At 31.4% G+C, this 16,264-nt stretch overlaps 4 protein-coding genes across 9 annotated transcripts; 2 read left to right on the top strand and 2 right to left on the bottom strand.

Annotated features, from left to right (window-relative positions):
• Positions 1-727: 727 nt before the first annotated feature.
• LOC143343693 (uncharacterized) lies at positions 728-6,548 on the top strand. 3 transcript variants are annotated; one of them, XM_076768849.1, is made up of 10 exons: positions 728-864; positions 2,005-2,297; positions 2,376-2,579; positions 2,683-3,240; positions 3,307-3,482; positions 3,564-3,642; positions 3,746-4,072; positions 4,164-4,669; positions 4,988-5,220; positions 5,782-6,548. In XM_076768849.1, exons 2-10 carry the CDS (start codon positions 2,091-2,093, stop codon positions 6,066-6,068), a joined length of 2,577 nt encoding a protein of 858 aa, XP_076624964.1. In that variant the 5' UTR covers positions 728-864; positions 2,005-2,090; the 3' UTR covers positions 6,069-6,548. The 3 variants fall into 3 exon arrangements, with proteins under 3 accessions (XP_076624964.1, XP_076624962.1, XP_076624963.1); XM_076768847.1 differs by lacking the exon at positions 728-864 and adding an exon at positions 926-1,282; XM_076768848.1 differs by lacking the exon at positions 728-864 and adding an exon at positions 1,693-1,883.
• A 141-nt stretch (positions 6,549-6,689) lies between these two features.
• Positions 6,690-9,242, bottom strand: Gmppa (GDP-mannose pyrophosphorylase A). The gene is made up of 5 exons (XM_076768850.1): positions 8,844-9,242; positions 8,125-8,701; positions 7,780-8,056; positions 7,446-7,710; positions 6,690-7,372 (listed from the first exon to the last, which is right to left on the bottom strand). Exons 1-5 carry the CDS (start codon positions 8,884-8,886, stop codon positions 7,272-7,274), a joined length of 1,263 nt encoding a protein of 420 aa, XP_076624965.1. The 5' UTR covers positions 8,887-9,242; the 3' UTR covers positions 6,690-7,271.
• A 521-nt stretch (positions 9,243-9,763) lies between these two features.
• Colt (carnitine/acylcarnitine carrier protein colt, mitochondrial) lies at positions 9,764-16,263 on the bottom strand. 3 transcript variants are annotated; one of them, XM_076769928.1, is made up of 6 exons: positions 15,367-15,520; positions 14,792-14,882; positions 14,136-14,250; positions 13,618-13,932; positions 10,461-10,634; positions 9,764-10,379 (listed from the first exon to the last, which is right to left on the bottom strand). In XM_076769928.1, exons 3-6 carry the CDS (start codon positions 14,233-14,235, stop codon positions 10,192-10,194), a joined length of 777 nt encoding a protein of 258 aa, XP_076626043.1. In that variant the 5' UTR covers positions 14,236-14,250; positions 14,792-14,882; positions 15,367-15,520; the 3' UTR covers positions 9,764-10,191. The 3 variants fall into 3 exon arrangements, with proteins under 3 accessions (XP_076626043.1, XP_076626042.1, XP_076626044.1); XM_076769927.1 differs by lacking the exon at positions 14,792-14,882 and having other exon boundaries at positions 15,367-16,263; XM_076769929.1 differs by lacking the exons at positions 14,792-14,882; positions 15,367-15,520 and adding an exon at positions 15,528-16,263.
• On the top strand, positions 10,896-13,585 carry LOC143344155 (uncharacterized). 2 transcript variants are annotated; one of them, XM_076769917.1, is made up of 6 exons: positions 10,896-10,994; positions 11,213-11,344; positions 11,401-11,538; positions 11,620-12,431; positions 12,495-13,044; positions 13,135-13,585. In XM_076769917.1, the coding sequence occupies exons 1-6, from the start codon at positions 10,956-10,958 to the stop codon at positions 13,309-13,311; spliced, it is 1,848 nt and encodes a 615-aa protein (XP_076626032.1). In that variant the 5' UTR covers positions 10,896-10,955; the 3' UTR covers positions 13,312-13,585. The 2 variants fall into 2 exon arrangements, with proteins under 2 accessions (XP_076626032.1, XP_076626033.1); XM_076769918.1 differs by having other exon boundaries at positions 10,900-10,994; positions 11,120-11,344; positions 13,135-13,584.
• Position 16,264: the final 1 nt, after the last annotated feature.

Below are 16,264 nucleotides of genomic sequence, written 5' to 3'. Positions count from 1 at the left end.
TTAATCCGTTATTTGTACAAACGGATTTGACCAAATTAAAAACTTCAAGGTATTAGGATATTTGTAAAAATATACTAATGTTTATATTAAACAAATACTATCAGCTGTAATCGTGTAGAACCAATAATATTCGTAGAATCTTTTGACATTAATACAATTTTTAATTGGCCTCACAATTACATTAAGCACGTATTTAAATTAATTAGCAAAAATATTCAATTAAATGTAGACGTTGCTTCGCGTAAAGTACAACGAATTCATGACAATAAATTGTTATTAACATTTGTATTAATATTTTTGAATACGCGTACTTATGCTTGAGCTTACTACGTGATTAAGCATTAATAAGAATTTCTGTATCGATAATCCTATAATTTACATTTTTTTTTTCCTGAAATAAGACAAATAATATTGATTCGCTATATGCATCATTATTTTTTTAAATTTTACTTTTAAATGTAACTTGGTAAACTTTTATTTTTTACGTTTAACTACAACTTGCTTTTTGAGCACCACTGACGAAGAATGCGAGAGATTGATTAATCGTTTTTATACATAGACACAGAGTATATACAGAGACGACACTTCTCAGTTTTTGCGAAACTAAATTTGAGGACGCATGCGCGTAAATTGACCAATAGGAGTCATAAGTGAGCACGTGTTCGCTCTAATGCGCAAGTCTAGCAACGTTGCCACATTTATACAATAAAAATGTATATACGTGAACGTAGCGCGGGCTCGATTATATTTGGTGTTTGATTTATTAACGACGCTATTTATATGTAAAGAGACACATCGATTGAAAAGTTTTGCCTACCCTGTATGTATAAGGGGTACTAACATCGGCAACATTGCCTTTAAGAGGTACGTCAAGGTCCCCGAAATTGGGGTATCGAACATCAAAGGTTCCGACAGAAGTGTCGTCTCTGTATGTTATTCTGTGACATAGATATAACTGAGAACCACTGTTCGGAATTCCTTGGCTACTTGGTCGACAATCTTACGTTTTAGAGTTAGTGGAGTAACGATAAGTAGAATGTTATATAGTGTTGTATAGTTATCCCCTGAATCAACAAGTATCTTGTACAATATTTCTTTAAAATTAAATAAACCGTTTTCTTTGAACGTGTACTTGTGACAAATATACCAACACGATTTGAGAGAAATCCAAAGTACGATTAACCGGTGAAAAAAAGTTCTATTTTCGAAAGCGTTCGCGAAGTATACGGATAAATTCCTTACATTCCAACAGTGGTCCAGACTCTCGCAGAGCAGCATCTAGGTGAGAATGTACTTTTATGATTACTTATTTAGTGACATCCCAGGAATGTGGTAAGCAAATTCGTTTCCACCTACGCTTCACAATATCTTTTTTTTTCACGTTACGATTCTACAATGTATAATCCTCTTTTCGGTTTCGGCTATTACGATTTTTATTTGCCTACTTCTGATTAAAATATCGACAGATTTTAAGTGACAATCTATTTTCACCACGTAGAAAAATAATTTTTTATTTTAAAATACGTGGACATTATTTCTAACTTATCGTAAAAACGTTATTATATTCTGTTTATCTTAATATCTCGCCTTTATATTTTTCAACGTTGTCATCTATTGAATATTAAAATAAAAATAATCAATGACATGCGGAGACGCGGATTAGAATCGGTATATTTGAATTCATATCTATCGATTGCGACCACCTGTTAATTAAATGATAACTTCACGAGAAACTTAAAAATGATTGTTATAGAAAAAATGAAAAGCAGTGTTCACTTTTTTCGAAATAAATTTGATAACTTTAAGTTATATTCGTTTGACAGAATGCCGTTATTACAGCTTCACCTTCTTTTATTAAATGCAATTATGATTTTTTCATGAAAGTAATATATTTTTATTTTCTGGTATTCTCAAGTAATAAAAATTATTTAAACGCCAATTTAAATAATGTAAAATAAAGTGGATGAAAACAGATTAATATATTATGTGTTTATAATTTTACAGAAAACCTTTCATATTGTGGAATGGGTGGCATAGGTTGACAGAAAGAAAAGGTGCTGGATAATCCAAATGGATAACAAAAGCCCATTATGGCCCAGCATCTACAGACACAACATCAGCACGAATTCTTGCCATTGTGTGATGTATTGTTTAACATAATTTCTTTAGCATCATACTTCTGTGACGTTGTCTTTGATTTTGCAATGGTATATGCCCTTGCACATCATTCTGTAGCTCCCCCAATTCTTTTTCCTTTGAGCATTGTTCTTATAGGAACGTCGTTAATTATTTCTCAGGTTAGCATTTAAATTATGACAAGAAATCTTGATTAATTTCTATATAATTCATTTATGTTTATTCTTTTTTAATTTCAGATTATTAGCGTACGATGGTATTTATGGGGTGCCAGAGGCAGACTAACTGGTAAAAATATTACAGACTGTAATATAAATGAGAAGAAGGAAAATGGGAATTGGGCAATATGGTGTGTTTTATTATTGCATTCAACTCAAGTCGGTGTATTGTGGAGATACTTTAAACTATTTATTCCAGTTAATTTAACTTATGTTAAACACGAGGTAAGTTAGATTTTCCAAATTCACAAAATCTATAATTATTTTTTTCTATGTTTTGTTACTTTGATGTTTTATTAATAAAACGCACAACATTATATGTTATTAGGTGAGAGAACTTTGCGTATTACGCCTTATTCATGCATTCTGTGAAGCTGCTCCAATGTTACTTTTGCAATTGTATTTATTGTCAATTGGAGTTAACAATGAGTCAAATGCAGATGTGGGAAAAGGAAAAGAAAATGAAAACAGAGACAGTGACAAGTTAGCAAAGCTAACTGCAGTATCTGCTGGACTTTCTCTGTGGAGTGTGTGTTGGGCAGTGGCTAGTTTTAGCAAAGGTGCAGCGCGTTTGCGTAACTTAGAACGTTTGGTGTTGACATGGCTAGGTGTGCTGGCACAACTAGCATGGCGGCTAGGGACTGTAAGTGCTAGGGTAGGAGTATTGGTGGCTTATGCTTCACTCTATGGTGGGCAATGGCTGTTAATTGTAATGGCTCTCCACTGGTTATCGATGTTGATGTGGTTACTACTCACACCTGATGGTCTTTTTCATGGTGGTGAACATTTGCCTGTATTAAGAAAAACATCTTTAGCTTCGCTTCTTGCATTTGTTTACATATTTGCATATGTAAATTTACATGAAACAAATCATCGTCAAAAAATGGTAAGTATAAGTGTATGCATCTTAAGTAATGCCATTTGTATGAATAATCTCATTCTGTCTGCATAGGTAATTTTTTATACAGTAATGTTTTTGGAAAACAGTCTGCTTATCGGTGTGTGGATAGTAGGAGTTAATAGAAGCGACCTTCTTCCGCATCAACATCATCCAAACCCTGTAACTTTAGTATTGACACTTTTAGCTTTATTTTTCGGCGGTATGTTTTTCATGGGCCTTTATTACAGGTAATTATAAAAACATACAATTTCGTCCATTCATTTTATAAAAAATTTTCTTGAACTGCAGTTTTTTATGTTTATCTTTAGGTTTTTCCATGTAAGAAGATTGAGGTATGAAGCAGGTGGCAGAATGACAGCTTCGAATCTCACAACGTTACCAAATCAGGTATATATTTAGAAATCAAGAAACATAATAAATAAAATTAATGTAACGATTCTCATAGAAAAATGAGAAATTGGTTTTTAAAATAAGAAAATAATATTTGTAGGACAATTTGGAGGAGAAGCAAATAGAGTACATGGAAGACAAAAAAGTAAACATAAGTGTAGGGATGAGAAGAGTTAAATTGAGCAATGGAGGAATACCGGGGGTGTTTAATTGTCGTTTTGCCAATCCAACTGTAGTGAATCCAAATCGAAAAAAGAAAAAGCCAACTACGTTTGTACCACCTCCGCCACCGCAATCTCAAACAGGAACAGTATCAGCTTCTATGAACACGGTAGGAGATGCGAAACAGTGGCTTGGCATGAACAGTAGCTCGCGTCAGTTAATACCATTCTGGAAAAAATCCATAATATCTTCTAACGTAATACAGGTAGCGAATTATTATATCAATTGTTATTAAAAAACTTTAAATTCATACACCTTCGTTTAACTCATACTAAATAATTTATTATTTGAGGTAGAATGATCATGACAATGAGCAAAAAATCGGAGCAGACGCTGGAACAGGTGGTGGTTCTCTGAGCGTTAATCTGATAAGAGAGAAACTTCAAGAGAAAAAACAACAGCAGCTACGAGAATTACGGGCTATACAAGAAGAAATAAAAGAAGGAAAGCTGTTCCCTCCGCCTTCGGCATCGGCATCGTCATTCTCGTCATCGCCTGCGTCGAATCAGCAACCGCCGCCTAACACAAAATTACACACTTCTCCTAGTTCTCCTTTATTTACATCTGCGCCATCTGTGCTTGATCAAAATGGAGGAGTAACGTTATCTTCGTGGCCACCCGTAAAAATGCATTGTCTTTTACCGCCACCACCATCCTCTTCTTATTATCCGAACGTTCATCCTTCAAATTCGTGGAGGACGACACAAAGGGAAAGAGCGGATACGCCGGAAATTTTACTTGCACCGCGATGTCTTCCTCATCATTATTCTTATTGGACACCATCCACCCACGTTAATCACAGGTAATGAAAAATCAAAACATAATATAATGGTGACCGGCACTACACTTTCCGTTCAGGCGGCGTCGGTCCCTGGAGACCAACAGTATCAAATTAAAACATTATATTTTTACAATTCATATAATATTGAAAATATGTTTACAGAGATTTTCTGTTCGTTGTCTTTTTTATTTAAGACAGACGCATTTTTTGTATTTACACGCCGCCTAAGTGGAAAGTGAAACAAAATTAGCTCGGTGTTTAACGTGTTAATACCTGAATTTTATTACATTTACAAGATTGTTGACGACAAATATACATTTGAATAAAAATAAATCGCAGATTACGTTCAAGTCAAAATGGGGGAGAAGACAGTTCTAAAGGCGAAGGAGAAGTAGAAGGAGAAATTAGCGATATGGAAGGTAGTCAAGTATCGTTGCCTCGAAGTTACACGCTTCCTCGTGAATTTAAGTATAATCATCCAAATAATACTGCGAGAGAACGGGAACGGCGCGTAGGAAGCAGTAAGGTCACAGCCTCGCGTTTCTACTTACCTTCTACCAATAGCTCTGACGGTAGGCATATTTAAAAATTTTTATTATTATTAGAACTTGGATAAATTATTCTTTAAAATTATTCTCTGTTAACACGTTAAACGCTATGTCGGTTCCTGAGAACCGACACTAAACTAAAAGTTTAGGTAGCGTCGCACAATAGACCATTTGCTCCGAAAATGCAGTAAAAAGGTTTAAGCTACGTGCACTTTAACCTTCTTTTTCCTTCTCAAATCTTGTGGTTGATTTCTTAAGCACTTTTAGTCCACTTGGAACTGTGAAATTTTGTAGAAACAAGTATTCTCAATGACAATACAGTTTTATAGAAAAATTATTTGTTATTTTACCTTTTGTAAATATTTTATAAATGATTATACGGTACAGTATTATTACATTTCCGCGTGCGCACGCGTGTTACAGTGTGTTCACATCTGTAACATCTCCATAGCAACCACTTGTTTTCTCGAATAAAGTTAGGACCTTACTCTTGCTAATGAAAGTGAAAGGATTAAAATCTACAACTTTTAACGATTTAATATTCAGTTTTGCAAATTGTGTATGTATACGTTAATATTTGCCCAGGAGATGTAGATAGTGCAGATAACGAAGATGAGACGGATTCTGAAGTACAGTTTCGTATGAAAAACAATTACGGATACAATAATCATTGTGGAATACAACAGCAACAACAGCAACAGCAGCAAAGATATGCGTTTGAAGACAATGATAAAAATGAGTTTTTACATTCTAATCCGGATTCTACAGCAGCTGCTATAATTTCCGGTAATTCGTATTTAAATAATTCGCAAGGGCTGCTACGACCAAGTCAATTCTTCAGAAACAGGGTTAAACACGAAACAAAGCTGTAAAGGTTTTGTTTTTTAATAATATGCCTTGAGAGATTGTATAATAGTTAATTGAAGACTTGAGATAAAAAAGACTGTACATGTTCTATTTTTATAAAATAATTCCTTTTTTATATGTGTGAGATGTCTTGTAATATACTATATTCAGATAGATTTCTGAGACATAAAGCAGAAACGAACATGGATTTTAGAATTGACAAATAATGTGTCATTACTTTTCAAATTTAATAAGAACGTTTCACTTGTTCCTCGTAAAGAACGAATGATGATAATACTCTATTTTATGTACAAACTTAATGCACGTCGGATAACCAAGAACGTGTTTATTTAAATAATTTTTAGAATTTTAGAAAGTAAGTACTTAGGATTTTATACAAATTTAATATTCTACACCTACAAATTTTTCAATAAATTATTGATTTTCTTAATTGTACTTTATTATAAAATATACAATTTATAAATCAAAAAAGGTATTGTTGTTTTTACACGATATAAAGTATTTGGATCAATCAATTTATTTCATATTGAAAAAATAAATATTAAATTACCTCTTCTTACAATGGTTAAAAGTATTCAAAATCTTTCAGTCTCTTTATCGTATCTAGTGTGCGTATGTACATTTTTGTTAATGTATACATCTTTTTTCATATTACAATTTAATACATGTATTATATACATATATATATTTTTATATAATTATTGTGTAAATTTTCTTATCTTCGATTAATGATAAGTATTTCAATCAATATTAGAATAATTCTTCTTGGTTACAATACAAATATTTATCATAAATGTTTTAACTTATTGATCATACAATTAAATCTGTATTTAATTTACAAATGCAAGTTGTATAGATATCAATATAGAAAAATACATAATACAAACTTCAAAAAACTTTACACATGTATACTTCTTTTAATATACAAAGTATATTTTTGTATATATTAATAATTTACAAACGAATAGTTGAATGTACAATAAAACCATTAGAAAACATCTATATCCATATAAATATTTTATGGATTCATATATTGTGCGTTAATACTAATTTTTGTACGAAGCTATCTGTTCCATAAATTGACAGTTTTAAACACAAATGATAAAAGTTAACAAGAAATGAACGGTATATAAAAAATTATTAAACAGAAGTACACTGTTTCAGATATTTCAACAAATTTCAATTTGAACGCCTCAGATCCAAATATTTTAAAGAATAATTTCATTCTTAAAGTTTTTTGTAAGTTCTTTGTGCGGTAAGACAATGGAATTCAATACAATTTTTTCAGCCGCCAAACGTACACTTGTGCCTGTAACATAAGTGGTGAAAATGCATAATTGTTTCTTTTTTTGTTTTAAATCATCAGATAATAAGTTATTTACCGAGAATCGTTATAGAGGGATTTAGCTTCCCATTGGTATTAAATAAGGGCAAGTTTTCCATTTTTGCAAATGGTTTGTCAGGATTGGGATCGCACGGTGTCCCCTCTATACGCGCCCATTCTCCTATATAACTACTTCTTCCTACTATACTATGTAAAACAATGGAATGTGCTTGAATGTGAACATTAGCTAATATAATTGACTCTCTAATCCTAACTCCAGGTGCAATAACAGCATTAGGACCTATGCTCACATTCGGACCCAACTACAAATAAAGTAGTATTACATAACTGAATTTGTGTTTTAAAAAAAAACAATACAAAAATTTCTTTACCACTGCTGTTGGATGTACAGTAGCTGAAGGATGAATATAAACATCACCAATGATATGATAAAATTCATTAGTTGTAGGAGAGAGACGATTAGAGTGATTTTTCTTGTAAAGAGTTAAATAATGACGGTTAGCATATATAGCAGAACTGGCTGTTTTAACTTGTGACCACCATCTCAAAACAGGCAATGCAAATAAACGTCCAGTTCCTGCTAATCGTGTTAATATATCTTGCTCAAAAGATATGTGAGCTGGATCTCTACCATTATCATTAAACTGTCTGTAAAGTAATTGTTAAACTAATTCATGAGATACTAAGGTAAATAATAATTTTTAAAAATATCTTACATAAAATTCTCCTGTTGCTGTTTAGCATAAAAAGCATCTGCCATAGTTTGGAAAATTTCTGGAGAAGCAAGATAGATACCACAGTTGATCAATGTTGACACAAATGTTGATGGTTTCTCTACATAATGAGCAACTTCTCCTTCTTTACCAAGGACCATACAACCGTAATTCAAGGACTGTTGTCTGGTTGCTTCTGTAGCCATAATAGTGAGCAATGCCTGTTTCTTTGTATGAAATTCAACTATCTCTTGCAAAGGAAAATCAGCACATACATCGCCATTCATCACAAAGAAATATGTAGGGCTACCAGATCTTATTTGATCACGGAAATGATACATGCCCCCTGCAGTTCCCAGCTGTGTAAATTCTTGAAGATACCTAATGATTATACCATACATATTCGTCATTTCTTGAATAAATTGAGACATGTCACTCGCAAGATATGATCCAATTATCAATATTTCGCTAAGATTTTCCACCTTTGAACATGCTTCTATGTGATGCTGTATTACGGGCAATCCAGCGACTGGAAACAATGGCTTCGGTATATCTAAAGAAAGGGGTCTAAATCTGGTTCCTGAAAAACGTAAATCAATTTCATCGTATAATTATTACTCAAAATTCAATGCCTATAAAAAGAATTTCGAATTATAGCCAAGGTTATATTTCGTATAGTATAAAATGCATATTAGGAATAAATATATTATAAGGAAACAAACCTTTTAAAGGACCTCCGATTAGTATAATAGACTTTAATATCATTTTTATGATCTATATAAAAGTTCCTTCAAACTCCAACAATTGTTTTGCCACGACGATAGAAATACCGATCCCCATATACTGGATCAGTGCTGGATGCGGTACTGTAGGGGCCCACTACCAGTGTGGCCAGATCTGGCATAATTGAGTGCATCGACAGCGACACTAGTAACGATGAACTTCCTTAGCATTCAACAGAGGCATGATCTATCGCACGATGTTACGTGGCTCGGCATTTCGCACAACTTCGGGAAATCGAGAAAGAAGGCGAGTGTGAGCCTTTCTTTCTTGATACGATGAAATACACGTTTTAAAACCCCTTGACCATGTTTTAACTATTGAAAAAAAAGAAATTTTTATTCTTCTTCAACTGTTCAAGAGCAAGAAGGAAAGGCTCCCATTCACGATCTTTATCGATTTCTCGAAGTTGCGTGAAGTGCTGACCTGGCCTAACATTGTGGCTTGTGCGGTAGGATATGTCGGCTTTCTTCACCACTCCGTTAAACGCTAAGGAAATTCGTCGTTACTAGTATCGATGTCGATGCACTCAATTATGCCAAATTTGACCACACTGGGCCACATTACCCCCCGAATTCCTAAACACTTTCCAGAAAAAAATTCCTTATCGAAAATATAATGTGTGGCCAGAATATTTTCCCCGAAATTTCATGCGAATGTTTAAAACATCGTAATTTCTGAACAGATTAGAAGATTTTAATGTTTCAAAATTCATCTAACACACTAATTTGCAAATAATTTATATATTAGGTGGGATGAAAACTAAAATTTTCTAGCAAAGTTAGAATGGTGAATTTGTGTGGATTGGGAATAAATTTTTCAAGATTATTGAACAATTATAAACAGTTATAAAAATATATATTTATTTATGAAGAATCTAGACCAAAACAAAACATGCACAATTGAAAATAAAGTTCGAAATTTAATTTTTATTTGCAGTTATAAAAAATTTATATAAAATATTAACAAAATAGCGAGATTACGGCAGGAACAAAATACATTAAACAGCTCCATTCCAAATAGACCAAAAGTAAAAATTAATTAATATAATAGTACTAGTTGTTACGATAAAGTAAGGTGTGTACATTCATTGAATTTTTGTTAATAATAGTGCTATTATATAAACTTTTGAGTCGTATTTTATATTTGTGAATATTACTGTTTATAGTATCTTTGATTAAACAATGTAAAATACTTTACAAATATACTGTCAATATGAAATTTAAAATAATGTCGGTATATGCTAATAGTATTTCTGATATAAAAAATTACTATACACAAAAGTTTGTATTACAAATTAGGTGCCACCAAATTCAAGAAATTCATAGCAATTTCGAATCCAAGGAAACATGCTGCATTTGCTGGGAATGCACGAAGCATCACAGGTGTACATCCTTTGTATAAAGCTTTTGGTCCCTCTTCTCTCATTAAAGCTACAAATACGTCTCGAATTCCACGTTTGTAGGTACCGTCTGGAGCTGAAAGAAATAGACTAACAATTTACACTATAATGTATGATATTAGTAAATATTAAATAAAGAATTTCAAACAATGCATACCACTTTGTAAACGGCTTTTTAGCACATCGGGTGGCATTCCAACAACCCAATTTGCAATACCAGCTAAACCACCAGCTAAAATTGTAGGAACTATACCGAGTGTTTCTCCATCTGAAGTCATCCATTTTTTCAAACATTCATATGTCATAAAATACATTCCACTGGCAGGAATATCTGAAAAAAATTTATAATAAACAGAAATTTTTATGTTTTGTATAAACAAATAATGTATTCTAGCGTAGATTTAACATAATAACTTCAAAAGAAGATTAAATTCTATGTGGATCTGCATAATCCAGGCATTTTGTGAAAACGTTATTTATAATTATAAAGCAGGAATAGTGTATGTGGGTTGCTAGATAGGAAGCATCCTGTTTGATAGGGAACATCAAGGCAGATAGATAATGGTTAACAAAATTCAGTTTCCTTCGAACCAGCGTACCATCACTGGTTTTAAGATCAATTTTTCTTCGTTGCTCGAGTTTCAAACGGATAATGATGACGGTTACACTATTTTTTCTTGTCACTTTAATGGTATATAACTCTTTCTCCTACTTGAAACAAGTTTTACACATTTGAGCATAATACTATTGTACTTCATATAGATCTGAGACTACTTCTTCTGTAGTTGTTTTTAAACTCGCTTCTTTACAATACAGATTTTCCTACAAGCGATATCACGTTTAATCAACATGAGAACACGCGCGTAGAGTTAATTGAACAATGAATTAATGAATAAATATGTCATTTAGAACGAGTGCTTTGGGCAAATAATCGATATCGGCAGTGTTTGGGAAGTAAAATGTCCACAAGGATGTTCTTGTGAGGTTCAGAGATTTGCCGATTTGCCTTTACATCGATGGATTCGAACGAGTCAAGATCAGGTATGAAGATTACCTGTTCACCGCTCTTCAAGATTTAATCAATTTGCTCCTCACAGAGCTTATCCAATGATGCCGATTTTGAACTTGGTTTAAACATGGATCATACTATGATTACGGAATTTTTGAAAGTAGCAATCTGCGTTGTTGCTGAAGATTATGAAGAACTTTTAGATAAACTTCCCTCAGACATACAGGTCAATATTATGAAATAAAACATTATAATTATAATTCAGTATCAGAAGTACTCAAAATTAATGTATACTTTTGTATTTCAGATTTTTACAATACTTGAGTCTGGCATTGGAGATTTTGAGATTCTTTTACAGTCAACAACATTTCAGCGTTTTACAGATCTAATATCCTTAGACATACAAGGCATTGATTACAATGAACCAGGGCGAAAGAATCTAAGTAATGAGCAAAGAAAACAAGGTGGAATTATATTATCCGTCGATTCTTTGTATTCATTAGGTTTAAATCTCCTTTACTTGAATTTGGAACGAGTGAAATTAACCAGTCTGAGTCCAACAAAAAAAAACAAAGCCAACCTCGTAATTAAACCAATGAATACAATGACTGATGATGAGAATACGAATGAACAGTTATTAAATACAGGACACAGATTAATATTTTTAAGTCAACAAAATAATGGAGAAAATGATGACAAGGAAATACTTCCTTATGACATTTATAAACAAGAAATGGAGGGTTACAAAGAAACTGTTGGGCTTTTTACTGGTTTAGGAGCTTTAACCCATTTAAGAGTTTATGATTGTGCTTTGAAAGATATATCCTGGCACATGTTTGATGGTTTGGACAGTCTTGTCCATCTGTCATTACAAAAAAATAGTCTAAAATTTATACCAGAATTTTGCTTTTATGGTACACCTAATTTGAAAGTGCTTTCACTTGCAAGCAATCAGTTGTTAACGCTTAAAAGTATCGACTTAGCTGGTTTACTAATGCTCAACGATCTTGATTTAAGAGGAAATAATTTAACATTCTTGTCAGAATTATCTTTCCCACCCTTTCCAATGCTGAAGTCTGCAGATTTTCGAGAAAATCCTCTGGATTCCGTATTTCCAAGGTATTTTATAAACTATAATATATCAAATAAATAAAACATTGAACAAATACTTTTTGATTTTAGTACTTTTGAAATTATGAACACAACACTGAGGCTATATCTGGGTGGTGAGGATTCAAAACTGTATTTGCAGAAGAATTCTTTTCTTGGATTACGTCAACTTCAAATCCTACATTTATACAATGTAGAAATACCCGTTTTGGAGCGTTTTGTGTTTCAAGGAATGCCAGAGTTGCTAGAATTAAAAGCATGCGGAAATATTTCAAGTATAGAATTTGATGCATTTGTAGATTTAATCAAGTTGCTAGATCTTGATCTGAGTTATTGTCATATTCGTAAGATATCTATGGATGCTTTTTATGGATTAGAAAATATTAAGCGCATAGATTTATCTAATAATGAACTAGAATTTATTCCACCTGGTTTATTTGGGGTGCAACAGCAAAAGGAGCTTAAAGAGATCATCCTTTCAAAAAATAAATTGACTTCGTTACCTTTGGATTTTTTCAAAATGTTACGCGTTCCAAATAAACAATCGCAATTAACAATTGTAAGACTAGATGGAAATCCATGGGATTGCACTTGTTCTATGACTACATGGAATCCTCAATTGGTAAGTCCAATGAAATATTTTTATTTCGGTTCACGTACAGTTTTCAAAACATAACTAAAATCAAAGCAATTGTAATCTGTCTAAAAATAGGTAAATAGATTGCGAGAAATAGCACCACGATGTTCAACACCAAAAAGGTTGAAAAATTGGGGAGTTTTTCACGCATTGCGCAAAGGTGGTTTACAATGCAGAACTTTAAAAAGAAAACATTTAAAAAAATCTTTAATGGGAAGAAATTATTACGAAGATAACAATATCATCAGTTAGCTAATTCACAAGTAATTAATGTATAAAAAGAAAATTAAAGAGTAAAGAAGTCTATTACTGTTTTGCTTTTATGCAGTGATTTTATTTTCTTGGTCATGTAAGTTTTAATAATTATATACTGTAAGGAAATTTTATTAATTCTGTATTATAAATTCGTACATAGATAGATATATAATATACAAATATAAACAAATACAAAATGAAAGTGGACAAATTTAATAAATGTTAATAAAAATATAAATGTACTAAATTTCATTCAAAACAAAAATAAATTAGAAAAATATGTGATAAGTTGATTCTACATACCTCTTAAAAGGGTAGCACAGGTACCTTTATAAATACTCCTTATTCCTCCCTCTTTATAAAGTTGTTTTACACAATCAGTGGGCCCTTTGTACTTTGGTTTTGCATCACCTTGCTGTATTTGAAGAAGACATTTTATTCTTTCACCAGGAGCCATTATAAAGGTCGTAAAGATGCCACTGAATGCACCAGCATAAAATAATTGTAAAGGTGTCAATTGTTCATCATCAGTCTTCCTTATCAGTTGTTTACCCAGACCATATCCATAAAAACTTATAGCAAATATTGGAGCCACGCCACACAATGGTGCAGCCATACCTAAAGAAAGAAATATTCTACATGACCTGGTAAATATAATTTTATGTAAGAATCTTTTCTATACATTAAATCTATTTTATACTTTATATTTACAATTGTGGTAAAGAGTTTTGACTTATTTTATGTTCTATTAAAACAGTGTAATTGCAGACTGGAATATTTCATACATTACGGATTATATAATATTAAAGTATTATATAAACCTTTATATAAACCACGTAATCCTTCTCTTGCTATTGTTTTCTTAGCACAGTCCAATGTTCCACTATATAAAGCTGCCCCATTTGGACCTGGTAAAGGCATAGTTTGAAGACGTACCTGTTAAAATAATTTCTCTTTTTCATACATTTATATAATACAAAAAGTTTTTAATTTTACCATAATAACATTTTTCAAAGAAAAGTATATTTCAATATAAAATATAATGAAAAAATTTTGGAAAAATTAAAAAGGAAAAAGGAAATTTAAAAATTGTAATTCATTCTTATCTCAGTTTCATTTGAATAAAATATGTTAAAATACATAAAATCAAAATAAATTCATTTTTGTAGTTTATTGTAATATAAAAATATATAAGTTATAAAGATTCGTGTAATTTAAATATAAGACTCCAATTAATATACCTCATTGTAAAAAGGAAGCTTTATTTATCTACAAAACAAAATGTTTGGTATTTTTGCATAATGATAGTTAAATCTAATTCTATATTTATAGATAATACAAATTAATTACATATTTAATAATTAAAAGTACAATACTTTTGAGATAAATTTATTACAATAATATGAAATAAAACATTTTCAACTATAGATTTATGTACAAAATTTAATATTGTCAGCATACACAATGCTTCCTTTACCTAACATTTCCATTATGAGAGCCAGTCCTCTTCAAGGAAAAGGAGCTCAATCCTAAGTAAGATTTAATAATCTTACTTGGATTAGGTACAGCTGAAAAATGGGGGATGATCTTTTACATTGAACCTTACAGAAACTTTCATTCTATCCTACATATATCTGTTTATTCTTTAGAACAGGGCTGGCAAACTTTTCTGTGTTACCATAATGTAAATTTTATTATGTTTACAATGTTCAATATATATTGTTTATAGTGTACAGTGGGAGAATCAAATGGATATGATAGGAACAAACAAAGTGGAGAAGGAATTGCATGAGGCTCAGGTTGCAAGTTTGTCAACCCTGCTTTTTAAATTAAAAAAATGTTTTTCTCTTCTAATGATTTACTAGAAATGATTTTCTTTTGATTCTCTATCTATTAAGTATTTAGTAAGTAATAATGGATAACTAAATTCCTTATAGATGAGACGAATAAAACAAATTTTTAGTTTCATCTACCGATGTTACGTGTGGTTTAAAAGTCACTTTTTTATTAATCCATTATTAATTCATTTACTCAATTACAATAATACCTTACTTTTATCGTGTCTAAAGGATGTCCTGCGATTACGGTACAAATTCCACCGAATCCTCCGCTCAAGAAATATTTTATTGGGCTTTCTTTATCCGACATTTTAGTAACAATTTATATAGAACAAGGTTCAAAAAGAACTCATAAAACAAACAATCGATGCTTACTAATTGTCAGAAGTAACAAGTCACAACCCCAGCTTGGGATCTTCGAGCCTTGTTAAAGGTACGTTTCCACATGGCAATAGTAATGGGATTTAAAATTCAATGTATTATATAAAATGGCGAAAAAATCAAATTACTTTGAAATCTTACAAGTCTTGAATATATACGTCAGATATTAAACATTCATTAATTGAATACTCGAAACTTACGCTAATGTTCTCATTTTGCCGGCGAACTTGGTGTAATGCCAAATTCAATATTTTTGGATATTTATTCAATTTATTAGTTGAAGTCAGTAATATAGGCACAATAAATTAAAATAGAATAAAAATTAAATAAAGTAGAAATGAAGTTTGTGAAAAAATAAATGTACTAATGTCACATATTATTTATCATTATTATTAATTTAATATATTATATCTATAATGTGTAATATAGTAATATATATTGTAACTGCATAGTATAATATTCATACTTGTATTATTTATTTAATAACACAATTTTATTCAATGTAATATCTTTTAATCTGCTTCTTTTATTACTGATAATGGATTCTATTATACAACACGTGTTACCGAAACTCTTAATACTTCTACATCTATGAAGGCCTTCAAGACTTAAGATATTCAAGACTTTCAAGGATTTTCAAGTTTATCAAGTTTTTTAAGAGTTCTAAGCTTCGAATCGTATTCAAATTGATTCGAATTAGCTATAATTTTTCGAATCGCTTCAAAGTACTT

The sequence above is a fragment of the Colletes latitarsis genome, chromosome 7 (genome assembly GCF_051014445.1).
Source record: "Colletes latitarsis isolate SP2378_abdomen chromosome 7, iyColLati1, whole genome shotgun sequence".
NCBI lineage: Eukaryota > Metazoa > Arthropoda > Insecta > Hymenoptera > Colletidae > Colletes > Colletes latitarsis.
The sequence above is the reverse complement of the archived record's forward strand: the minus strand, read 5'-3'. Positions and strand labels throughout refer to the sequence as shown.

Coding starts and splice junctions, on each gene's coding strand:
- LOC143344155 (XM_076769917.1), top strand. CDS start 10,956: ATGATGACGGTTACACTATTTTTTCTTGTCACTTTAATG. Junction 11,345..11,400: donor TTCGAACGAGTCAAGATCAG/GTATGAAGATTA, acceptor TGCTCCTCACAG/AGCTTATCCAATGATGCCGA. Junction 11,539..11,619: donor AACTTCCCTCAGACATACAG/GTCAATATTATG, acceptor TTTGTATTTCAG/ATTTTTACAATACTTGAGTC.
- LOC143343693 (XM_076768849.1), top strand. CDS start 2,091: ATGGCCCAGCATCTACAGACACAACATCAGCACGAATTCTTGCCATTG. Junction 3,483..3,563: donor TTCATGGGCCTTTATTACAG/GTAATTATAAAA, acceptor GTTTATCTTTAG/GTTTTTCCATGTAAGAAGAT. Junction 4,073..4,163: donor TATCTTCTAACGTAATACAG/GTAGCGAATTAT, acceptor TATTTGAGGTAG/AATGATCATGACAATGAGCA.
- Gmppa (XM_076768850.1), bottom strand. CDS start 8,886: ATGATATTAAAGTCTATTATACTAATCGGAGGTCCTTTAAAAG. Junction 8,702..8,843: donor AATCGGAGGTCCTTTAAAAG/GTTTGTTTCCTT, acceptor TACGTTTTTCAG/GAACCAGATTTAGACCCCTT. Junction 8,057..8,124: donor CAGCAACAGGAGAATTTTAT/GTAAGATATTTT, acceptor ATTACTTTACAG/ACAGTTTAATGATAATGGTA.
- Colt (XM_076769927.1), bottom strand. CDS start 15,462: ATGTCGGATAAAGAAAGCCCAATAAAATATTTCTTGAGCGGAGGATTC. Junction 14,251..15,366: donor ATCCTTTAGACACGATAAAA/GTAAGGTATTAT, acceptor TTATTTTAACAG/GTACGTCTTCAAACTATGCC. Junction 10,380..10,460: donor AAAAAGCCGTTTACAAAGTG/GTATGCATTGTT, acceptor TATTTCTTTCAG/CTCCAGACGGTACCTACAAA.